Raw genomic sequence first — 26,284 nt, 5'->3', positions numbered from 1 at the left:
TACATAAATTAACTATATTTACTTGTACCTAACACATTTATGAACTATTGTGTAAATATTATGTGAATCCCACTCTAGTCCCATTTTACTTTAGTTTAGGTACAATTAGTATTAATTTACAATCCAGCAATGTTTAGTTACATTAACTGATGATTGAAAATGTAGTTGTTTTCAGTAAGATTAGTACTTAAGGTTGTCACCAGCCAAAATGTGTGTTAAAATACCAGGCTGAATTACCTTACTGGTTTAACTTACAATGTTTGTTATCATAGCCGAGGTTAATTTTTTACTACTACAGTAGTACCTTTGCTGTATCCAATACGATTTATACCACAAATTGGTTGGAAATTCTTTAATGCTTATGTTATTTCTTAACCATACCAAAAATGTCATTTTATGTTATTAATAACGGTGCTTTATTATATGTATATATTTTTATTTTTTATTCATATTTAATAGGGATGGACAAGACTTAAGTTCAAATAAAAAAAAGGAATTGTTTGGGACTTTTTGGAATTTTTATTTATATATTTTTTTAATTGTGTTGTAATTGAAAACAGAAATTAAATACAACAAATTTGAGAATTTTCAAAAAATAATACTTAAAAACACTCAAAAATATTTCCCAAAAAATTCCTGAATTTTTAGGCTTTGAACATCCCTAATATTATTTTTTATACAGTACTTTCTTGTGTATTAATTTCCTTCTATACAGTGCAGTTTACCTTATTGTACAAACCATGTTGAGTTTAAAATTTTATGTTAAATTTGAATGTAAGATATTTTTTGTATATTTTGTAAAGACTAAATATGCATTTGTACTATTTGATTTTGAGTAAATTTATTTAAGGAAGCATATTGGTTTCTGTAGGTCATTTGACATACCCAAAAAAATAGTGAAAAATAGTGTTCGTACCACGGACCGAAATGGGTTTTGCAGCTTTTCATCATTTTAAGTTCTTGACTTCGCCTCAAACTTAAAAACTATCTCGAGCCGGCAAAACCTCATTTTCGGCCCTAGGTACGAAATATACTATTTCATACACCTGACAAAGTGGGCTTGACTACGATCAGCTGTTTCGTTCAATGCTTGGATTTAACATAACAATATAACCTAAAAACGTGTTGTATAGTGTTTAAAAGACTATTTATATGATTTTAGTAACTGTAGGAAAAATATAATGTGTAACGCGAGTTACAAAAATAACTAACTATTCTCACAAATAACTAACTATTCTCCCCATTAGTTCTGCATATTTTATCATCCATTAGTCATTTGCTAAAATTTTGTGAACAATGAGCAGGAATTCTCATCTAAGCAAGAGCTAAGAAGTCAGTGATCTTTCTATTAGAAGAGAAAGAGTATATATATATGAAATTAATGAAATGAAATGAAAAAGTGCTTTATTGTACAAATTACATAATAGTCTACCTCCATATGTACAACATATACAGCACTAACTTGCACATAAAATAAAATACATAGGTACTGCTAAAATAAAAACCTAACACTTATTAAACAATGGTCAAAAGAGTATATATATATATATACAGGGTGTTGAAAATGTCTGGAACCAACATTATATCTCGTGAGTGGTTAAAGAAAAACAACTGATATTTTGTGTACGGATATACTATGGTTTTACCTATCTTTTATTGCCTTATGAAAATTTCTACCACTTATAGGGAACGTCCTGTGGAGGATGCAGTAAAAAGTTTTAATGGAAGCCTATGGTAAATGATACATCATTTTAAAGGCCATTTTTTTCTGAGTAAGGAGCCACAAGTTTCATCTCAAAAGGACCACCCTAGCAAAAATGGCGACTGTTTGAAATTTAAAAAACCACTTATAGGGAACAGAATTTTTAAATTTCAAACAGTCGCCATTTTCGCTAGGGTGGTCCTTTTGAGATGAAACTTGTGGCTCCTTACTCAGAAAAAAATTGCCTTTAAAATGATGTATCATTTACCATAGGCTTCAATGAAAACTTTTTACTGCATCCTCCACAGAACGTTCCCTATAAGTGGTTATTTAAATTTCAAACAGTCGTCATTTTTGCTAGGGTGGTCCTTTTGAGATGAAACTTGTGGCTCCTTACTCAGAAAAAAATGGCCTTTAAAATTATGTATCATTTACCATAGGCTTCCATTTAAACTTATTACTGCATCCTCCACAGGACGTTCCCTATAAGTGGTAAAAATTTTCATAAGGCACCAAAAGATAGGTAAAACTATAGTATATCCGTACACAAAATATCATTTGTTTTTCTTTAACCACTCACCAGATATAATGTTGGTTCCAGACATTTTCAACACCCTGTATATATATATATATATACTAGCTGACCCGGCGAACTTCGTATCGCCTAAGTTATAGGTTTCCCCTAAGACAGACCGACCTGGCAGACGTTGTCTTGCCTTTGACTATTTATAATTTAAGTACCGTTACGTTTAATTTTCAAGATGATCTCGTTCACATCGCTCAATCACGTCCTGGTTGAAGTTCGTTCGCTACGCTCACTCACCTTTGAGTTGGAGCTCGTTCGCTGCGCTCACTTGCCTTCAGGTTAGCTCGTTCGCTACGCTAACTCGTCTCCAGGTTGAAGTTCGTTCGCTATGCTCACTCATCTTTGGGTTGGAGCTCGTTCGCTGCGCTCACTTGCCTTCAGGTTAGCTCGTTCGCTACGCTAACTCGCCTCCAGGTTGAAGTTCGTTCGCTACGCTCACTCACCTTTTGGTTGCAAATTAGCTGTTGTCATAAATGTAAAAGAAATAATAGTGCTGCACCCTGTTGGTAATCCTTGTAACTTTAATGCTATTGAACATCATAGAACAGAACCACCTTGTTTAATTGAAACAGCTGTTAAGATTCATTAATTCCATTTCTCATAAGGTTAACATGGGAAACTCCAGAGCCACTGGGGCGGAGCCCTTTTAAGAATTTCGAAACGGGAAATAGTTTACTTCCGGGAAATAGTTTAAATACCTACAGAATTTACACACCAAATTTCATAACGATCGGTGAAGTCGTTCCGGAGGAGTTTGCAGACAAACACTGTGACACAAGAATTTTATATATTAGATATGTATACACACACACACACACACACACACGTATAATATATCTATATATAGAGTAAAAAAAGCATTCAAGTTTTGAACCAAAGACATTTGGTTAAAAAATAAAAATCCAGTCTTTCAGTGTTATTCCACAGTAATGGATAACCCAATGGGCTCGATAAGCAGTTTACTCGAGCCATTAAATGTCAGGAAACTAGTGCCGATTAAAGTAATGGTCAAATCCAGCCGAATCCGAATCTTAAAATTTTTTTTATTTTGTATTTTTCACTATAAGGTTTACCAACGGGTTGCAGCACTGTTAATTGTTATTTTGTATTTTCACTTTAAGGTTTACCAACAGGTTGCAGCACTATTAATTGTTTAAATTGATGACAACTAACAGCTAGTTTGAACCAAGCAGCAACAAAAAGCTGTGATATAAAATGAGAACTGTCAAAGTAGGATTTTTTACAAAGTTATGTTTTTAATTTAATAAATAAGTACCTGGGGACCGAGCTTTGCTCGGGGAATCATTAGTTCACTCTGAAAGCACCTTAGTTTTGGAGATACATAAATCCACACATCTATGCCCTACACGATTTCCTTTGTCATGGGCCTGTTTCCCTCCATTCCCATTGCATTTAAAGATTGCAGATACCTTAATCTAATCGTCATAAACAGTTCCCACACTCCGGACAACTCGCCTTGACTACTTCCTTCACCACTTCCTACGTCACGGACCTGTTTCCCTCCCTTCCCATAGCATTTTAGGATTGCAAATACCTTAATCTAATCGTCATAAACAGTTCCCACACTCCGGACAGCTCACCTTGACTACTTCCTTCATCACTTCCTACATCGCATTTTAGGTTTGCATTTTTTGTTTGATACCATAATCTAATTGTCATAAACAGTTCCAACACTCCGGACAACTCACCTAGACTACTTCCTTCACCACTTCCTACGTCACGGACCTATTTTCCTCCCTTTCCATAGCATTTTAGGATTGCAAATACCTCAATCTAATCATCATAAACAGTTCCCACGCTCCAGACAGCTCGCCTTGACTACTTCCCTCACCACTTCATACGTCACGGACCTGTTTCCCTCCCTTCCCATAGCATTTTAGGATTGCCCATACCCTTATCTAATCGCCATAAACAGTTCCCTCACTCCGGACAGCTTGCCTTGACTACTTCCTTCATGACTTCCTACGTCGCGGACCTGTTTCCCTCCCTTCCCATAGCATTTTAGGATTGCCCATACCCTTATCTTATCGTCATCAACAGTTCCTACACTCCGGACAGCTCGCTTTGACTACTTCCTTCACCACTTCCTACGTCACGGGCCTGTTTCCCTCCCTTTCCCATAGCATTTTAGGATTGCCCATACCCTTAACTTATCGTCATCAACAGTTCCTACACTCCGGACAGCTCGCTTTGACTACTTCCTTCACCACTTCCTAAGTCGTGGACCTGTTTCCCTCCCTTCCCATTGCATTTAATGATTGCAGATACCTTAATCTAATCGTCATAAACAGTTCCCACACTCCGGACTACTCGCCTTGACTACTTCCTTCACCACTTCCTACGTCGCGGACCTTTTTCCCTCCCTTCCCATAGCATTTTAGGATTGCAGATACCCTAATCTTATCGTCATAAACAGTCCCCACACTCCGGACTGCTCGCATTTACTACTTCCTTCATCACTTCCTACGTCACGGACCTGTTTCCCTCTATTCCCATAGCATTTTATGATTGCCTTTACTACTTCCTTCACTACTTCCTACGTCACGGACCTGTTTCCTTCCATTCCCATAGCATTTTAGGATTGCAGATAACTTAATGTAGTCGTCATAAACAGATCCTAGACTTCGCACTGCTACCCTTGACTACAATGTATCGAGTAATCTTAAGTATAATCTTTGCTCAATATTAACAAGTGATGTTTTTCCTTTTGTACTGTATTTGTAATTTGCTAGTATACTGTGGGTAGTTGGCTTTTTATGAACACATGCTACAACTTCAAGTCTTTTGTTTACTTTTTCCTTGTTATTTAATTCAGCCAACATGGTTACCTAGCAACCCATAAGACTAATGTTAAAAAAATGTGATTTTCAGTTTCATTTTCCTACGTAATTAGATTTTTGTTGGCAGTTCTAACTGCATGAAACTCGTTTTTAGGCCAGAAATGAACTATTTACAACATTTGAAGAAAATCGTCGGAGCCGTTTTCAAGATCTTTGTGCAAGCAAGCAAACATTGCTCGTATTAGAGTATAGGATTTTTGATATTGTGGGAATAAGGCGTTTTATTATTATTTTTTTCTATTATGCACGTATTCCGTGTACGCTTGGAAATAGGTTGGTAACACTTAAAGATAATACTATGAGCAGCTGATTGACTAATATAACTACGATTTAACCTGTAATTTTGTGTTTATAGTTTATATTCTCTTTTCGGTATTTCTGAACTTTCTGGACTTTTCTTTTAAACATTTTTAAAACATTCTTACGATCTAAATGAACAAGAAAATACCTTTAAAGCATTTTTTTAGGCACGGAAACCACTGCAAATTACAAAAATATACGGAACGATTTTCTCAAGTCGCGTAGCACATTGCTTGCCGAGGAAAAAATAGGGGAGTGATACGGACCGGGGACTACTTTTTCTAGGGCACCATTTGTGTTGCCAGCTGAACCTAAAAACGTGTTGTATAGTGTTTGACAGACTAATTATTTATATGCTTTATAGTGACGGTAGGAAAAATATAATGTGCAACACGAGTGCAAAAGGCCTTTGGTGCACTCGAGATCATTCTGCACTTGCCTGCGGCTTGTGCGTAAACGTTGCTCTCGTGTGCAGCAAAGTGCCACTTTGCTCACTAGATACACAAATAACTATTTTCTAGTACTATCTCAAATTTAGACCAGATGGTGTTTTAGATTTAAGTTTTAATTTATGAGCTTGCTCAAGCTGTCTTAAGTCTGATGCGTCTTTTGCCAATTTTCTTATTCCTTTTAATGGATAACATTGTTGAAAATTTTGAGAATGCTCTCTCACATGAATAGCCACAGGATTTTTTATCAGGATGGTTTACATCATATCTATGGCCATTCATACAAACTCTAAGAGCATTTGTGGTTTTGCCAATGTAGTCTTTAGGACAGTTTTTGCAGGACATTTGGTAAAAAACATTGGTAAAATCACAAGTGGTTACTATTTATGTTATAAGATCTTTCAGTTTGGTTGCTAGTGAAGTTTTTTGATGGGATGATTAATTTACAAGTGGCACATCGTGGTTTGTGGCATTGATTACAGCACGAAGGTTTTGCTGATGGTTGGGAAGTGGGAGGTAGTTTGGGTTTTGAAAGAATGTCTTTCAAATTAGGAGCTTTTTTGTATATTAGTCTTGGGGGTTTGGAAAGCAAATTATGGGTCAGAGGCGAATTTGAAAGAATATTATGTGCCACTATTAAAAAATTATTAACTTTGTAAAGGCCAGGAAAGTATTGGGTGATGAGTTTGGATCTTTTTTGAAATTATCTGTGTTAGGATTTTTTGAACTTTTTATTTGACTGTCTATTAAATTTTTAGGATTACCTCTTCTGTTAAGTGAATTGCTGAGTTTTTCAATATAATTTTGGTAATCACGGTTTTCAGAAAAAGGTTTTTTTGCTCGTATTGATAGGCTTTTTGGTATGGATTTTTTTTAAACTGTCTTAATTTTAAGTCTGATGCGTCTTTTGCAAATTTTCTTATTCCTTTTAATGAATAACATTGTTGAAAATTTTGAGAATGCTCTCTCGCATGAATAGCCACAGGTTTTTGTTTATCAGGATGGTTTACATCATATCTGAGGCAATTCATACAAACTCTAAGAGCTTTTGTGGTTTTGCCAAAGTAGTCTTTATATTTTCTTTAATTCTTTCTATAACAATTTTCTTTTTTACTTCTTTATAAATTATATGTATTTTGGATTTTTGCTAAAACCATCTGATACAGAGTGGTAGACACTTTTATTTGTTATTGTTTGTTTGTTCCTGAAGAAGGCTAATGCCGAAATATAGAACTTTTTTTAAAAGTGTGTGATAAAACTATTTGGTGTAATAATAGTTTATCATAATTATTCTCTTTAGAGTTCTCTTCCCGTTGCGAAGCACAGGTATGACTGCTAGTATTTTATAAATATGTGGAGAGAATAAAATACTTGTAAGATTTAAAACGAAAAACGTGGGGCGAATGATAATTTACAATTATCTTCACCTATTGAACTAAAAGGTGTCCCCTGAAGGTAAAAATAGGATTTTCCTATTTTTGACACCAAAAACATACAATTTTTAAATTTATTTAAAAACTATTTTGTAGAGCTTAATAAAACAAATAATATATTAAAGCGTTATCATGCGCCTAATAGTTATGGAGAAAATTCTAAAAAATTGTAAATTAAAAATTCCTATGTTATTCTTATGGAGAATAAGTAAACGGTTGTAATTTGCTTGTTTATGAACATATTTTGATCAATTTTGGAAAATGTATTTATAGTGGGGTCTTATAGCTGCATATAGTGGCAGAATATTTCAGTTCTGACGGAGAGGCTGCAATTTTAGGTGGTTATAGTATACAAGTTTCTGAACCTAAAACCGCCCAGACCCCAATTTTTAAGGACCTCGGTCGTCCGTAATGACGTCATCAAAATGGTGCCCGTAAGAGGATGCTGGGTCCCCATGAATTGGCTATAACGACCGAATGCCTGAACCGATTTTCATGAAATTTGGCATACAAGTGCTTGAATACATTATCTTGGCCTGGGTTGAAAATGGTCAAGTTCATCAAGTCATTTCAAAATGGCGGCCGTTAAAACCTAAAATTTAAAAAAACCATTCAGTGTTTTGTGTTCTCAACTCCCTCCAGAGGTCTGCAGCAACCTATTCACTTTCCTTGCAATAAAAGGTTGCATTACCATCTCTGCATTTCATGGAATAGGCAAAATACCCCCACCACAGCTAACCTGCAGATTAAGTGAGTTTCCATTTCCCTGATTTGATCTTCAATTAAATCAATTTCAATAACATTAGGTTTCATGAGTACCTAGGTTTGCTGCTACAAGGAGATTAATAAAGTGAGTTTTTATTAATATACTAGCAGAGTACCCGTCCTTCGTACGGGGTTGGAATATAAGTATAAAATGCTTATTGCAGTTATACTCAAGCTTTGCGTTTGCAATAAGGGAGGACACAGTTTGATAAAATTTGCTTTTTTAAATTTACAGTAGGCCTATTCTATAGCATTACACATCTACCATAGCCATAATGTTCTACTACTTCACCTAAACAATAGAGTAAAACAAATTGTCAACAATTCGCAAAATATCACAAATTATTCATGAAAATATGAAAAACATTGATTTAACTGTAAACAATCCTACTTTGACAGTTCTCATTGCGAATCACAGTTTTTTGTTCCTGCTTAGTTCAAACTAGCTGTGTGCCCGTTCTACGCACGGGGATCTTATAGTAGTCAGTTGAAAACTTCTTATATTAAGATTAAGAGCAGCAGTTAGTTTGCATATTTGCAGATATGCTGGCAAAACTATTATATATAAACCTTCGCAAATACAGTATCTGACAGTTCAAGCCAAAATAAATGCTTCGCAATTAAATGTCACCCGGATCGTGTTGGTCCATATGTCCAATGATTAAACTAAAAAATGTTGCTATAATATGTGCTATAATTGAAAGTTACTTACCACAATTAAGACATCACTTAAATTGAATACGGACGGCTCTAATAAATAAGGTGCAACACCAACGATAACTAATTTGTAAACTACAGTGATGTGTTGGTACCTACGTAAAAATGATTCTGACAGCTACCAACGGTTCTAAGGAAAAGAACCAGTACAGTACCTACCAAAAGCCAACGTTTACAGTTAAGAACTATAGTATATCCGACCAATTAAATGCATTAATATCTAGTCCCGAGGTTATTGATCTCTTGGTTTTGGATTTTCTCGTAAAAAGTTATAACGTAAACTTATCGGTGTCAGTTTGAAAAAAAAAAACAACCTTATCCAAACAACTTTTTGTTATTTAATAGATTACGCATTCTCTAAACAATGATTAGTATATCTATTAACATTAGAAGGAAATGTGACGAAAATCACACAATTTTGGGGTTTTGGTCATTTGTAATTATATTTCTTAAGTAGGTAGGCTATGTATTCTATGGAAAAGTACCGGTATCAAGGATCGTCGTCGAAAAGGTTGTTATGAATAAATATGTAGGCTTACGTACCCAAGATATGAGCTATGGGCCTATTGGCTGTATGGTCCAGCGATTGCATCACACGGTGAGTAGAAACAGAAAGTGACACATTGGAAAAGCGAGTTTAGCACTTCATCTGTTAAACCTCTGTTACAATCACCCACTGCAGTTGTGATTTTTTACTTTACACTTTACACAACCGCCATTGAAGCGCCGTCAATGAGTGGAAACCTTTTTTGTAAGCTATTGGCGACGATCATTTCAGTGTCCCAGCCCTATAGAATACTGATTCAAGGTCTTCTTTCTGGTTATCAAAACTCAAGAAACATTTTATACTCAAAGAATTTTTGGTTCCGATCTGGATGATGCCTAGTTATTTAATTTCATTTACGGTTACACTATTACTTTATATTATTGCACTTGCGATTAATTAAATCCGTTATATAAGAAAAATGTTTTTAATCTCACTTGGTTGGGATTTGCTTTCAAAACGTGATTCGAAATGGTTGCGGTATTTGTAAACAACATTTGTAAACATATCAGTGACAGCTAGAAAAAATAATCTTGATCCGAACAGCTGTTCGTTATTTCATAGACGATTATGTGATAAAAATTGAACGAAAATTTGACAAAAATCGCACAAAACCGCATTTTCGAACGTCCGTAATTTTATTTACAAAGTAGTGAGGCTATATTTTAATCACTAAAGACACTCTCGCCAATCCAGTGAATACATTAAAATGACTTGGATCTTGATAGGTACTCTGGTTTTCACGGAGAAGATTGCGTAAAATGCCATCTTGAGTGTTACAGACAGAGGGAAAGACAGACAGACAGACAGAAATAGAGATAAGACTCGTTTCTGCTTCTTTAATGTATAAAACGTAAAAATAACCTAAAAATATATAATTCTGAGCAATGTACAGACAAAACTCTAATTTTATTTATATAGAAGATTAATAGCTTAGTTTAAAATAAATAAATTTTCCAAGTTTCATTAAAATATAATCATAACAAGCAAACTACAACAGTTTATTTATGTACTCTCCGTAATAATAACATAGGAGTTTTAAATTTACAATATTTTGAATTTTCTCCGTAACCAATAACCTTATAAAAACACTTCAATGCACTAAATGTTTGTTTGATTAAGATCTTCAAAATAGTTTAGAGAAAAATTAGGGAATTTCATGTTTCGAGGGTCAAACATGTGGTTCGAACGTAAGAAAACCCAATTTTTACCCCTTAAATTACCCCAAAAACCCCGTTGCCCTGGTCCGACCACGCTGGTTCGCGAACTTGTTCGAAGAAACGTTGGTTTACACATTTTTGCAAAATTTCATTAAAATCGGATAATTTTTGCTAACGGACACACACATATACAGTGTGTTCAAAGAAGGTAGGGACAAAGTTTACGAGTTGATTCATTGGATCCAAATAAGAAGAACATAAGGAATAACATTTTTTTACGAAATCGCTTCGTTAATAGATATCCATTATTTTATATGTTTTTCATTAACATTTTATCCTTTATAACTTATATTGAAGATATTGGCAATTAATAATGAAATGTACCGGTATAATTAAATTTACAAGTTCAACAAGGCAAATAAATATAAAATAAAAAAAATGTATTATATATTGGCCTTGTTGAACTTGTAAATTTAATTATACATTTCATTATTTTATCCTTTGATAATTTTGACTGAACTTTTATGAAAGTTGGTATTTATGTAAAGGTAGAAGATACCAATTAATTTTTTTATTCAAACCAGCATGATCGGACTATGGGAACGGGGATTTATGGGGGGTTTTATGGGGTGAAATTTGGTTTTTCCCATTTTGGACCCAAAAAACATAAGATTTAGCAATTTCTTTCCAAACCATATTGTGGAGCTAAAAAAAAACAAATAATTTAGTATATTGAAGTGTCATTATGTGCCTAACGGTAACCAAAAAAATTCTAAAAAATATTTAAATTTAAAATTCCCATGTTATTTATATGGAGAATAAGTAAACTGTTGTATTTTGCTTGTTTATGAACATATTTTGATCAAATTTGTAAAATTTATTCATTTCATACTAAACTATTACATTTCATAAAAAAAAATAAGTTTTTACCCTCCCTGTTGTAGCAAACCTAAGTACTCGTTAAACAAATGCTATTTCAATGGGGAATAAATGTGATATTTTTAAGGAGATATTTTTGAGTAAATCCAATCAGGCAAATGGAAATTCGCTAAGTCTGCAGGTTTGCTGCGGCGGGGGTATTATAAGGTAATTGGTTACGGAGAAAATTTAAAACATTGTAAATTTAAAATTCCCATGTTATTATTACGGAGAGTACATAAACTGTTGTAGTTAGCTTGTTTATGATTATATTTTAATGAAACTTGGCAAATTTATTTATTTTAAACTAAGTTAAACTAAGCAGCATTTTTGTATGTAACATTTTCACATCGAGAGATGATTGTCAACTATATACAGGAACCACATATATACACAAATGTTTGTGTATATATGTGGTTCCTGTATATAGTCGACAATCCTCTCTCGATGTGAAAATGTTGCATACATAAATGCTGCTGAAGATGAGCCATATTATTAGGCTCGAAACATGTACAGCATAATCAACTACAATTGATACCTACTGGCATACGTGATACGTAAGTAGATAATTATCTATAATAACATGATATATTTATATTCTTCCAAAATGCAAACATGGAAAATTTTGAAGCCCATGGGGCTTATCCCAAGGGAAATATGAAAATAAAATTATATAGTAGCATTGTCATCCATTTGTGAACTATGTTTCAAATCAAGTTTCTAGCTCTTCGGGAAGTTAGTTTAAAATCGATATAAAAATTCGTACTGGACAAGAAAGCGAGCTAATAAAACAAGCCCAAGGGAAATATGAAAACTAAATGATATAATATTGCATTATCATCCATTTGTGAGCTATGTTTCAAGTTTAAAGTCTCTAGCACATCGGGAAGTTATTTCAAAATTGATTGCAAAAAAGTACACCAATATCAATGTTAAGGATTTTCATCTATGGGTGATTAAATAAATCAATGTTCACTTTTGTGTGTTCCTCAACTGGAATTTATTCTATGCATGTAGCAGATACATTCTTACACTTAACTGACACAATATTTGTAGAAATAGAATACTTACAAACTAAGAAAGACACAAACATTTCAAAGCAAAACAACTCATATGTCTCAACTTTATGTACATACTACATAAGATCCGTTATGTAAACTTTACAGATTCGTATCCTCAAATAAAAATAAGAAAACATAACAATACAGTATTTTAGATTAAAAGTGTATCGATAAACAAAATTACACAGTTCATTGGCTTGGGAAGCGTGTATATGTGTATGATACCGATTATGACTAGAGAATTATAAGATGCAGCTCATAGTGAAGGTGATGTTACTACCAAAAAAAGTTTAGTGAAATGAAAGATATCATATGCAGAAAAACATGACATAACACTTACAGCCAAATAGTAAAAATGTTAAATGTAAGATCCAAATCTGGCTAAATGGGTAAATATTTTTCAATCCTAAATTATTTAGGGCCATGTTTTTAAAGTTGGAAATTAAAACGGTCCTTGAACATTGGGCTTAATATCTTGTCCTGGATCAAAAATACTAGTTGGGTTTAGCTAGAAACAAACACATAGCATTCCACCTAACGCATACTTTTTTTTTCAATCTTACCTAGCAACAACAAACAAAGTATGCAAAAATATCAATAATTAAAAAAATTAAATTGAATCTAAACTATCGAGAGAAGTTGAGAGGTTTGAGTTTAATAGATTAAATTTACATATTCTTTGCAATATGGAGAAATTATCCTTGTAACATGCTTCAAGTGACTAATGATTAAAATGTGTACAACTAAAACCTTAAAACGCAAATTTTATATTCACCTATTAATTTGTAATTTTCAGGTAAGAAATATTCCTCTCTTTGCTTTTGTTTGAATGATGAATACGCATATATTATATCACTTCATTTCACTAAGCTTTCAACAAATAAAAAACAAACTAATTAAAGTCTACATATACGTCTAGCAATTTGGACTTTTAAAATGTTCCATTTAAAAATGGAATACTTTCTCATTAACTTCTAATATTGACATATAAAATTAAAATTTAATTTAGATTTCACTAAGCATCTTATTTAATTTATAATTTATGTAAAAAAGTACAAAATGGGTTAATGTGTGGGAAATAAAGGCTAACGACTAAAACTATTGCACGACATTGATCGGACCTGCCGACATTAACAACATTGAGCCCAGCTAGACTAATGACACCCGCCAATCCACATCACTACGACTGCGGACAGGCGGCAAAATACATCAATAAATATTTCCACCTTAAATGTATAATTATGAGCAGCTAGACAATCATTGATCTACGTTCAAAATATATGATATTCTTATTCACAGTTATATACATCGAACAAATAACAATTAATAAACTTCTAGCAAGGTATAATGTCCATAGATAGACTCTTATATCAATAGCACAACAATAAATATATGTATATCACATGATTGTTCTCAAAGCTGAAGCCTTACTTACAAAAAATAAATCATCTAACAACGCAATCTTTTATATACAAAACATATTTTACTTTCATTAATTAGCCTTGATCTGGAAATTTTTATAAAAAGGTTTTTGGAATGTTAAAATAATTTCATACACAAAAGAGTAAATCACATTGTTACGACTAACTTAAGAGATTAGGCATTAAGTAAAAAAAAAAAAAAACAACTGTGTAACCGGTACTTGTTAGATAAAAATTTGTAACAGAATTATTTATTGTCACACTAACTTGAAAATAATTACCAGGAGAACTAATTTAAGCAAAATAGTTGCTATACCTTGAACATGCAAAATTGTAGGAAATCCTTGGCTTCTTTAATATCTATTCTTAAAGCTTGTTATTTGTATACACAGTGTTGGTTCAAACCAGTGGCTTTATGAAAATGTAACTACAAGAACATTAGGTACTTTTGGTGAGTAAACATGTGCTTAGTTATTGTGAATGATCCCTGTCTCAAGTTGAACAAAATATGTCATGGTTTCAAATGCAAACTTAATGCCTTATTCATAACAGATATCTTAACCTATGTCTTTTCCATTTTCCAAATAAATCGCGTCTGTCATCTACTACACTAGACTACCAAGCGAAATTCAAAACATGGAAATGTATTAAATTGGAAATAGACGAATTCACAATAAAGTTTTTAGCAATATAACACTTCATCATTACGAATAATAAACGATCAACATTAAACAGTAAAAAAAAAATCAATTCACCAAGACTTTACATTCCTAATGACAAATTTCACATTCTGGAATAAAGCTTTGAGAATATTCCCGTTTTTAACGACCCCGCCTTTCTCGCATACACCGAGTACAATCTCACCCATAAACCAAAGTAAAAATTGTTACATCATAGACACAACAATGGAAAACGGTACAAAAGAATCCGAATTACAATCCGAGACACATCATTAAGATAGAACTTAACGATGAAAACAAGACTAATGGAAGACAAAAAAGTGTAAAGGCCTTCAAAAAGAAAACTGAGGTAGAGAAGGCTCGTAACATAACATCACCGGGCGGGTTAACATACAATGAACGGTAACAGACAGAAGCATGCTACGAGGAATGACGTGAGGATGGCGTCCGGACGCGACCAAGCGACGACGGACTTTGCCATCCATCGACGACACAAGAGGAGCAACCGACACAAGAAGATGCACTGATCCTTCACTTGACTTCATCTTCCTCCATGGGCTCAACTGACTCTTCTCTTGACCTCTCTGGACTCCTGCAAAAGGTAAACACATAAGTAGGGATGGACGAGATTGGATTTTTAGTTCGAGACGAGACGAGACGAGATTGAGACGAGATTTCCCTTCTCATACACAACGGGAAATGCACGCTCAAAATATTTACCTGATTTTGTAACATGTTAGATGACTGTTTAAATACAAAAATAATGATAATAGGCAAGAATATTTACAATCTTTTATTAAAAAATATCAGCATAACATTTTTTTATTAATCACGCCTAACTTATTAAAAATGCCTACAATTAGGAAACATAGTGATGTCAGTTAGGATTAGAGTTCAACTTATCCTAAAATAAAATAAATCATAAAATAAAAGCAATATTCATTTTTATAAAATAGTTACTTGTTTTGACTTTTTATAGTAACGAGTAATGTCCAGTGGTCGAAACTCGACCAAAAATATGTAATGTACTCACTTATATACATTACATGTATATAACATTACATTACATGTGGGGTTAATGTTTCACCCCACACTGTAAATAAAACATGTGATTGGAGTTTCTTCCATTTGTTTTGATTTTCTGTTTATATTTCGTTGTTATTTCGTCACCAGCATGGCAACGCATAAGATCCATGTATATTTTTTCAAATTTTTAAACTCATTTTTGCGCTTATCTTTGAGCCTATTTAAATTTATAAAGGGACTCTGCACACCTACAGGAAAATAGTTTTCCAACGGTATGCGTAGATTTTCCCTACGATGCACACGAGCTGAGAAAAAAGGTTTTAAAGAAACATGCTTGCGTATTAATATATAGATAGATAAAACATTCCTCACACTGCTTACACTTAACAAAACTTCTCAAATGTTATTAAAGTAATATTATTAAAATAATTAATGTAATATTTACATTTAAAGAATTAATTAAATAAGAACGCCTTCGCAAAGGAAACGCAACTACAACACGCTCCTGTATTGCGGGTATTGCATTCACTTTCTGCAGGCGTTTTTAATTTTTTTTTTAAATTTTTTTATTTTTAACTCTCGTCTCGATAAAAATCTCGGCCAAAAAGAAATCTCGTCTCGTGTAACGAGATGTAAAATTTCCCGAAAATTTCCCGAAATTTCGAGACTTGACCATCCCTACACATAAGTGATGATATGAGAGGAGCAACTGACATGCTGAAATCGTAGTTCAAGCTGAGTAGCTCCAAAAGGAATCCAGAAGAACCCCTCACATCCGGGCTCGGGTTTGAAAGTCCTTCAGGCACTTCTAGGATGCCAATATCAAAACGTACGTCCAACAGCTAACCAACTGCACGCATTTGTACCCGAGACTTGAGCAATTTCACAGGTTATCTGTTTATTTACATTTAACTGTGTACAGTACTCAGTTGAGTGAGGTTAAAAAAGTAGGCCTTAATCTGGGTTTTCCTAAGCACAGAAGCTGAGTGCAGAGAAGCGATTTTCCGCTCATCCAGTCCGCGGAAAACAGTACCATTAAATTACCTAAAACAAAAGGAGAGTGTCCACAGTCTGTATCTAAGCTTTGGAAAACCCAGCTTTACCTTTAAACATAAAAAAAAACAATGGACGAGAAAATTCAGCAAGAATTATAGACTATGTTAAGAGTCCTTAGAGGCTAGCGGCCATCTTGGATAATTTCAAACAGCTGCTGAAGAGTTATTTATCGTCCATATTTTTTTTCAAACACCAAAGTGTTAAATATCTAGTATACTATGAGAAGAAAATGTTCTTTGTAGTTTTGAATTGTTATCTAAGGGAGTCCACGGAAGGTAATGGCCATCTTAGATTTGCCCGTCAATGTCATAAGAACAATGTTAATTTCGTTAATTTCAAACAGCCGTTGAAGAGTTATTTACCTTCTCAAAATATTTTTTCAAACACCAGTGTGATTTTGACTGTGAGATTAGAAATTTCCTTTGTAGTTTTTTTATTCTTTTAAGAGTAAGAACGTCTAGGTTACAAGGACTCTTTAAGGCCTAATCATCTCCAAAGCCAATTCATTGTGAGTAATTTTTACCCCCATCCCTATTTAATATCTATATCTTTAGAATCCTTATTTATGCTATCTGAATTATGTTAATTACTTAACCACATATTACAATCAATTAATTCTGTATTGGTTTTAAAAACGTCAATTTGTCTAAAAAATAATCCCACAAAAGTTTTTAACATTATTTATGACTACATTTATTGATTACACATTATTATTAGGTATACATTTTCATTATTATAATTGGTTGGTTTATTCAGCCAAATTGTTATCTGGCCAGGGGCTTCGTCCTGTTGTTGCAGGATTTATTTAGATTCAGGGTTCTAATGTAAAACCATCTCATAACCCATTTTAAGTTGTGGTCTGCAAATACTATCAGAACTACTGAATTTTAATTTTAAAATATTTGACAATAAAAATCACAATAAAATATCAAATTTGAACATTCTGATTTGACTCACTGAATTTGTGAGGAGGCCTGTTGTTGCATAGAGAGTGACGCCATGGCTGAGACAGTGTCAGATTCTTCTCTCTCTGAGTAACTCGCCTCCATGGCTGAGCAAGACACAAGATGAGCCGTCTGCTTCAACACAGCCCAGTGACTCAACTGTGGGCAAACAAACCGAGTGTCAGACTAAACAAGACTGGATCAGTGGGTCTATTGTAGGGGAGAGGTGGGGGTCAAATTGTACAGAGACAATATTTTATGATTAGACTGTGAGTGTTGCAATCAACAACTTGTTCTGCTGACAGAAGGCGAGGAATGAGAGTATTTGATCCACGGGCGAGTTGGAAGATGTGATAGTGTGGTGTTTAGGAGGACGAGTTTCCATTGGGGGAGCTGTAGGCTACAGCCAAACAAAGTGTTTTGTAGAATTACCTTTCTAAGAAGTAAGTCCATTTTTTTTCCAAATTGCAATTCTTATTTAAGTATTTAGCTAAATGGGTAAATATGATTGTTGTACAAGAAGTCTTGGATCCATTTATTGAGGATACTGTGACACTAGGCTAGTAGTTGTACCTGGACAGCGATGGTCTTCTGCAAAGTGTCAACTGCGTTCTGACAAGGTGAGCGGTGTAGCTCCTCAGACGTGAGAGGTCTCGGGTCATCGCCCAGCAATGCCTTCACACACTCCTCCGCTGAGTCACAGATAGCTGCCAGGTCATACCCACCTTCCAGCGACAACACCACCTGCGTGACAACACTCACAATAATTAGGGATTCGCAAGCCACAATCAGGTTGGCCCCAAACCCAATTGCTTTGAAAAGTAAAATTTAAAATTTTTAGCGGTTGTAGTTGTTGAAATTGTAAACTTCTGCAATCCTGTCAAAATCGCGAAGTTCTTCCGTTTTTTTGCGGTCATGGCAAAATCGTAAGCAAATCAAATCAAACTGTCTTCATTCTTTGTATACAATTAGTACTACCTCTAGTTTGGCTTCACTGAAAAAATCAGCCTGGCACATCACTAGTTAAAATAATATTCTTTTTGATTTTTGATGTTAGATCTTCATTTACCTTTGTTATGGTAGTTATTTAATGTGTTTGGAAGGGATTAAACTTAAATTGGCTAGTTATAATTTTTCATTGCACCACATTAATTATTTCTTTGCTAAAAAAAAAAATCAAATTTTCACTAAATACTTTATGGAAGGACATAAAGACAGGGGTTCGTGTAGTACAACCAATCCATTCAGAACATTTGGTAAAACTATAAAAGAATTGCATCAGTATCGAGAATCGATAAATTTTGGTATCGACACATCATTAATTAATTATTATGTGTGTCATTATATTCCCTTGTTCCTTTTTTAACACGTTCGCTACTGCAATAGTACGAAATTTTTCATTCACATGGACCAGCGACGCATATGTGCGACGGCCGGTTTCCACCCATAGACTGTCGTCGCATATATGCGGCGGCTAGTCACATTAAAATAGACTGCTGTCGCATATTTGGGTCCGGGTTCTAATGTTATTAAAATGCTTATATCTTTGTAACGGTCTATTTGAAGGCACTGAATTCCCTGCAGTGGTCTACAGAGATGTCTGATGCACAACTGCGTCGCTTGGTCTGTGGATATGATGATTGGTGACGTCATATGATAGTTGGAAAAACTGGTCTTTACTTTCCAGCATCACTGAATGTATGTATGCAGTATGTATGCTGCATTATCCTATGTAGCTTTCATATTTGTTCAGTTGGCCTATAAACTGTTCTTGAATAATCTGTTTTTTTTTTTACTTACTTTCACCTAAAAACACAAACAAAAATGAACCGTCGCATATATGCGACGTTTGGTCTATTTCAAGAAAACTGTGATAATTTTCACTATTGTCTTCGCTGTAGACCGGGCGTCGCAAATATGTGACATTACAAAAGGTTATAAAAAATACAAAAAATAAGAATAAGTTATTTACAAACACGATTGTAGCGTATTACAATGTAAATGATACCTGTTTTACGGGTTTTTGCCCGTGGTCTGTGTGTACTTTTATCCAAGTGACACATGGTCTATGTGTAAGATTCAAATGTATACCTCGGTCTGTGGCAATGATCGCGGCGTCGCATATATGCGACGCTCAGTAGCGAACGTGTTAACTAGCTAAATACTATACTGGTTGTTTCCAACTAGCTGTATAGCATCACATACCTTGCCGTGAGCGAGCTGCATGAGTTGACGGGTCATGTAGCCAAAGCATGCTGGAGACAGCTTGTAGCCTCCTAGTGGTGAAGGGTGGCCAGTTGCTGCATCAAACCCAGCTGACACCATCACCAGCTCAGGGTTGAACTCCTGTCAAACATCACGTACTGTGAAAAACTTCTACAACATCTAACAATATCATTCAGCTTCATATACAGTTTACATATAGTTCATACATAGGATATAGATCAGTTCACATACAGTTTGGTATAGTTCACTTCATACTTCATATATAGTTTGGTTCAAAGTCAAGCTAATTTAACCATTCTTCTAGCACTTGTAAGCTAAGGTTGTACAAAAAAAAATCCTACTTGTAAGTTTCTGAAATACGATAACCCTCGGTCATAACATTTCATTAGGTTCATTACATTTTGTGGTAGAGACACACATAGCCACAACCAAAAATTTTACTTTTGTGTTTAAAACCTGACTACGGTTACATAAATAAGCTGATTAGAAAATGTAGTATAGAGGGTATGATCTCCCTTTTTTGTTGGAAATTATGTCGGTAACAGTAAAATATTCAATTTTCTGTGTATTATAAGGTTTTTTGTGTTTATTGTGCCAGAGGAGACTTTCTACTTTAAGGTAAGCCTGCTATCCTATCACAAAATCCATAGGCTTCTGTGTTTTGAGTTTCTTCCTTAAAATCTGAATAGTACATGTAATACTTTTTCTGACTAAATAGGACAAAAAAGTAAACAATTCTAAAACCAAATTCAAGTGTTAACTACTTTCCTAAACATTGTTCACAACCAATTCATTACTATACTGACAATGTGCCAGCAATGGTAGCAGGGATACAACGTTTTCTAAACTGACACCAAATGAACAGCATTGTACAGTACCTTGGCTATAGGCATGACCACAGTGCGGAAGGCAGCCAGGTACTCGGCGTCTCCTAGGGGAGGGTTTAGACCTCCAGACCAGGCTATGTTCACATTGAAGCCAACACCTGCTCCTGTGCCACACTGTACAAGGAAACAATAAACTAATGTAAGTGTCTCGTCAAATAACTATTATTTTATGTTTGATTCCTGCGTGATCAAATCTGAAAAAAAAATTGCCTATGATACTATTACTAGCTCTGTTCCATACATTTTCCAAGAAAGTGTAACAGTCGTTATTCTCTTTCATAGAAAATGCAGTACACATTGAATTTAGGTAGTAACAATAGGTGTGTAGACTGCAATATATAAAATGAAAAAGAGTAAGAAAAATGTTCAACGGACTACAAAATTGATAACTGTACAATTTAAAAGTGTGGTTGATGTAGAAATGTGTTAAATTAAAATATTATTTTTTTCTCTAACTATATTGCTTTTAATTTTATATTCAATACAAATTCAATCCCTACAAAAATTTATAAAGTATATTTTTTTATTTTAAAGAGCTGGAATAGTGTTAACGATCTAAGTAAACATTGGCTGACTTAACTTTTGCTACTTTGTACTTTGTATTTGCTACTTTTGTGATAGGAGTAGTAATTGACTTAAATGTTGGCTATACAGAAAAGTAGATTAACAAAATAATATACAATAATCAAGTTTTATTGCCTTTATTTGTACATACAAAGGAATAGACTTAGTCAACAGATTTGTCAAATGTATTTACAAAACGTGTAAGTAAATGGCAAAGAAAAGAGTGATTTGTTTTAGCAAGTCTATGATAATATGTTACCTCTGTAGGTCCCCCAGTTCCAGGGAAGAAGTTGCCGTCGTCGTGCCTGTGTAGAGACAGGTAGAGGACTCTAGGGTCGTCGTAGAACACCTGCTGGGTCCCATTACCATGGTGAACGTCCTGTTGCAAAATGTCAAATTGTCAACCACTTTTACAACATATGTTTTGTAAATAATCAATGTCATACTACTAGGGATGTATGTGTACTAGGGATTGACAAGTCTCGAAGTTTCGGGAAATTTTAAATCTCGTTCTACGAGACAAGATTTTTTGAGAAGAGATTAAAAAAAAAATACGCCTGCAGGAAGTCAAAACTAATCAGCTCATAGAAGACTATTGACTAACATGTTCTAAGCATCTATCCCACCAGTAAACATTAAAAGATCTTGTCCTGCTTCATTACTATGAATAACCCTTTTTTTAAATCTAAGTACCGTAACGTCATGATCATACCCAGTCTACGATGAGTATCCTTCTCACGTCCAGGCGCTGTTGGACAAGTCTAGTCGCAATAGCGATGGAGTTGAAGAAGCAGAAGCCCATTGGCTGTGATGCCTCCGCATGATGTCCCGGTGGTCTCACCACAGCCATTCCGTTCTTCATCTCACCAGTGGCAGCTGCAGAACATTCAATTCATCATTGTCAACTAAACTTTTCATATACACTATTTTCCGCAGTTATTTCAGACCCTATGGTTGAATTGTCGTTTTATCTGGATATGGAGGATTATTATTGGAATGTGGGCAATGTCTGTTTCAGAGATGCCATATTCTTTCATCTTACTAAAATGTTATCATATTTTAGGATTAACATTTTTATATGTTAATTTTAAATACATCCATAACAAATAAAACCAAAATTTGGGCTATTCCTGAAAAACGTGCAACAAGATCTTCATGTAATATAAAAAGACTCACTTTTAAACGCCAGCTCGATGACACAGCCAGCAGCCATGCGAGCGGCAGGTCCAGTGTGAAGCTCATTCCACGTAGTGTCGGAGTCAACCCCCACCCCTCCACATGGCAGACGCACAAAGCTCTTGATGGGCAACATGGACAACTTGCTCATGTCAAGCTTCTGTCTGTTCAGAGGGTTTGTACCTGCATCAACATGCTGGTTACAAACACAATAGTTGCATTTTTATTTGCATACCCACATAACCCTACAGGTAAATATACAGATCCACAATTAAATGGGACATAGCGTGCAAGAAATGTTTTCAGCCTAAGAGACTACAGACAATTTACTTTACAACGGAACATATCTGAATGCAGTAAAGAGAAATGCTCTTGGAATTAAAAAAATACAGACATCAGTTTTAAAGTGAGTTTCCTTGTTGCCCAATTTGGCTGCTGAATAAAGCTACAGAATACAGCTGCAGAATTTTTAATGTCGAGCTAGTCTTTTTCTTTTTTGACAAGGGTATTTTTCTAGAATTACAATAATAATAATAGTCAACTGCTAAGTGCCCCAGGTTTTAGTAGTCTAGTGTCCACAATATGTCCCTTTTTAAGGCATTGTTAAAACGCTTAGTCACTGTCATAACTGCAAACCGTCCCAATTCAGCACTGCACTATGGACTACCTAAAACAGTCCAGGAGCACGTTTACAAGTCGCTTTCGAGTGCGAAACTGGCTGCTCTTAGAGTAGTGGCCTATCTCATAGCTCACCACTGGATAAAGTTCCTCCAGAATCCAGTAGCTAACGTCTGTACCTGACCCTTATATGTTAAGTTGGAGTAAAAAAATTTAGCAACTGGGAAATATCGCCTTTAGGAAGAGCTCATTGACAGGATGCTGCTGTTCATCAAGCGAGTTCGACAGGCTCTGAAGCAAAAAGTCCACAAGTGGCTAATGTATACTTACCAAATAGGAGTGTGTGTGCCTCACTGTGGCACAGCTGTAGCTCCTCCAATGTAGCCTTGCGACTGCGTACTCTGTCACACCTAGCGACCAGACCAGTCTCTCCCAGCCTGGCCCACACACTCTGCAGACGTCCGCCGTGCTCCAGGTGTAGACTGTTGTCTCCACAAACACAAGCGTGCTTCAACATCAGTCCATCGTAGGCCAGACCTGTCGTCACCACCGAGGGACTACTGTAACAATCACACCAGAGTAAGCTACTACTGTGATTAGAAGGTTGCCGGTCCTATCCTGAAAATAATCAGAACTTAAGAAATTAGACCTAACAGCCTTTTGATCATTGAGTTTTTTACGAATGGTCCTGACTAAAGAACCACTTGATCTCCAGTTAGTACCAAAGCGGTCATCACATCCATTCACCACTCATCGTTTGCCTTAAAATACACACCCCGGTGTGTCTGTCTCATAAAAATCCAATCTAATTTACAACTCAACCCCTTACTCACAAACAAACAGGTACACGAATATACTTGAGAAATCATGTTTTGTATTTGCTGCTATTATTGATTACCAAATCTGCAAAAGATGGAATGGGAATTTATAAAAGTTGACACAGTAAAACGTCGATCAACCGAAATGAGGGGAAAAGGCAATTTTTATAACATACTTCTATCGGTTAGTCAGTGGTTGGATGTTATGGCTATTTTGGGCCAAAGAGGTTTACAATGATTATTTTTACGTTATTTTGATAACTGTAATCTTAAATTCTACAAATGTATACTCAAAATCTAATGAAAGTACTCAACAGTTGTTTTCGGGACTTTATAACGGTATATACTAATATACTATATCCATGTCACCGTCTGCTCCATTGCATTATGTTGGCCAACTAGGCCAACCCATGCCAGGGACACAATTTGAATATTTTATTATGGTTTCGGTTTCAAAGGTTTTAGTGTATTTTTTCATCAAATAACTGACAGGAAAGCTGCTATACCTTTGACAAAGTCCAGGTAAGGCCATAATACAAAGACAAAGAAAACACAATATTTCCATTTCCTCCTCAGGGAAGTATTGCCTCATAACCCAGGAGAAAAAATATTGTATGTTCTGTGTCTTTTTTGTCTACTACAACTTACAGTAGACTATATGGTCTACCTGGACTTTTTTTCAGCATACTCTGTTGGAGGCTTCAAATTTGTTATTCTACAATCATCTATTCTACAGCTTGTATAAAGAAATAGAAAATCCTTTGGTTTTTTGCCCAATTTATTTTACATAAATTGAAATTACGTAACCTAGTTGTTAGTTGGTTAGAATTTATCAGTGGTAATATTTTGAGACAATAGCAGTACTGTCTGTGATTTAGAGTGCCAATTTTATTGGTTATAAGTTGTACCTGCATTGTACTATGGCAACTATGGTCTACCTGGACTTTTTTTCAGCATACTCAGTTGGAGGCTTCAAATTTGTTATTCTACAATCATCTATTCTACAGCTTGTACAAGGAAATAGATAATCCTTTGGTTTTTTGCACAATTTATTTTACATTAAATTGAAATTACGTAACCTAGTTGTTAGTTGGTTAGAATTTATCAGTGCTAATATTTTGAGACAATAAAAGTACTGTCTGTGATTTAGAGTGCCAATTTTATTGGTTATAAGTTGTACCTGCATTTACTTCCACTGCCTCGACAAAATAGTCCTTCATCATTGAAATGTCCTCTTTGCTTTCATCAGTTAAAATGAATTTAATACTGACACAAGGGAATCCTTCTCTTCCAGTCCTTATCGCTATTTATCTTTATAAGTAATTGATTGAGTTTAAGATGCTGTTTCCAGAGCTTATGAGTTTTTTGTTTTCTTGTATGTAAGTATTTTATAAGCACAAATGCATCGCCAACGTGTTAAAATTTTGATTTGTTTACAATCTATAATAATTAGTGATGTGTCGATACTAAAACTTATCGATCCTCGATACCAATACCATTTCTTTTTTTAGTTTTACTAAATTTTCTGAATGGATTGGTTATGCAACACCAACATCTGTCTTTATATCCTTCCATAAAGTATTTTTGAGGTGATCTGGTGATTTTCAAGTAAAGAAAGAATGAATGCAGCAAAGAACAATTCTAAAGAGCCAATTTAAGATTAAACTCTTCTAAACACTTTAAATAACTGTTATATCAAAGGTAAATGAAGATCTAACAACGAAAAATCAAAAAGAATATGTTACCATAGCTAGAGGTGTGCCAGTATGATATTTTCAGTAAAATCAAACTCAAGGTAACATCGTGAGTCATCATAGTCGTCTTCTACGATCACAAAACATGCCCGTCTCCCGTAGCAGACATTATCATCGATTCCTGCGGTCACAGAAATGTCATCATCATCTTCTGCAATCGCAGTAAATTTCCGATCATACGATCTTCGCAGATTTTTCGGGTATTGGTATCGGAATAGACTGTTGGCGATCGATTCTCAAAACTGATACCTATGTCCAAGTATCAATGGTATTGAGAATCAACACATCCATACTATTAATAATACTTGTTAGCCTGATGTCTTTGAAATAACTATCTTTTTTGGTTAGTTTTTATAAATTAGGTATTGAAACTAAAATCTACCCTAGTAGAGCTCCTAAGCTAGAATTCACACTCTCCACCCTCTCTTCGCTATCCTTCAACAGTAGACAAAACAGTTACAAATATGCAACATCAGCATTTGTTACGATTTTTTAATAATTAGAAACTAAAAATGTTTTTTTTTTTTGGAGGGTTTCAAAATGACATTTGAGTGTCAAAATTTAATCCTTGAAATATTTGGTAGATCCCATTCCTCTGCATTAATATGTCAACTGCGG

At 34.7% G+C, this 26,284-nt stretch overlaps 1 protein-coding gene across 6 annotated transcripts in view; it reads right to left on the bottom strand.

Annotated features, from left to right (window-relative positions):
• Positions 1-14,139: 14,139 nt before the first annotated feature.
• LOC129002483 (histone deacetylase 4-like) overlaps positions 14,140-26,284 on the bottom strand; it is a 129,291-nt gene continuing 117,146 nt past the window's right edge. For 3 of the 6 annotated variants that reach the window (XM_054430321.1, XM_054430322.1, XM_054430323.1), the window contains exons 17-25: positions 23,425-23,654; positions 22,477-22,659; positions 22,013-22,176; positions 21,560-21,679; positions 20,728-20,850; positions 19,829-19,969; positions 18,197-18,367; positions 17,637-17,782; positions 14,140-15,189 (exon numbers count right to left, since the gene is read on the bottom strand). In XM_054430321.1, the coding sequence (XP_054286296.1) occupies positions 15,129-15,189; positions 17,637-17,782; positions 18,197-18,367; positions 19,829-19,969; positions 20,728-20,850; positions 21,560-21,679; positions 22,013-22,176; positions 22,477-22,659; positions 23,425-23,654 (1,339 nt within the window). In that variant the 3' untranslated portion in view covers positions 14,140-15,128. The remainder of the gene's footprint in view (positions 15,190-17,636; positions 17,783-18,196; positions 18,368-19,828; positions 19,970-20,727; positions 20,851-21,559; positions 21,680-22,012; positions 22,177-22,476; positions 22,660-23,424; positions 23,655-26,284) is intronic. The other 3 variants (XM_054430327.1, XM_054430325.1, XM_054430326.1) reach the window with 1 other exon arrangement.

The sequence above is a fragment of the Macrosteles quadrilineatus genome, unplaced genomic scaffold (genome assembly GCF_028750875.1).
Source record: "Macrosteles quadrilineatus isolate MER2022 unplaced genomic scaffold, UCM_ALF_1.0 Scaffold_9__3_contigs__length_116548681, whole genome shotgun sequence".
Lineage (NCBI taxonomy): Eukaryota > Metazoa > Arthropoda > Insecta > Hemiptera > Cicadellidae > Macrosteles > Macrosteles quadrilineatus.
The sequence above is the reverse complement of the archived record's forward strand: the minus strand, read 5'-3'. Positions and strand labels throughout refer to the sequence as shown.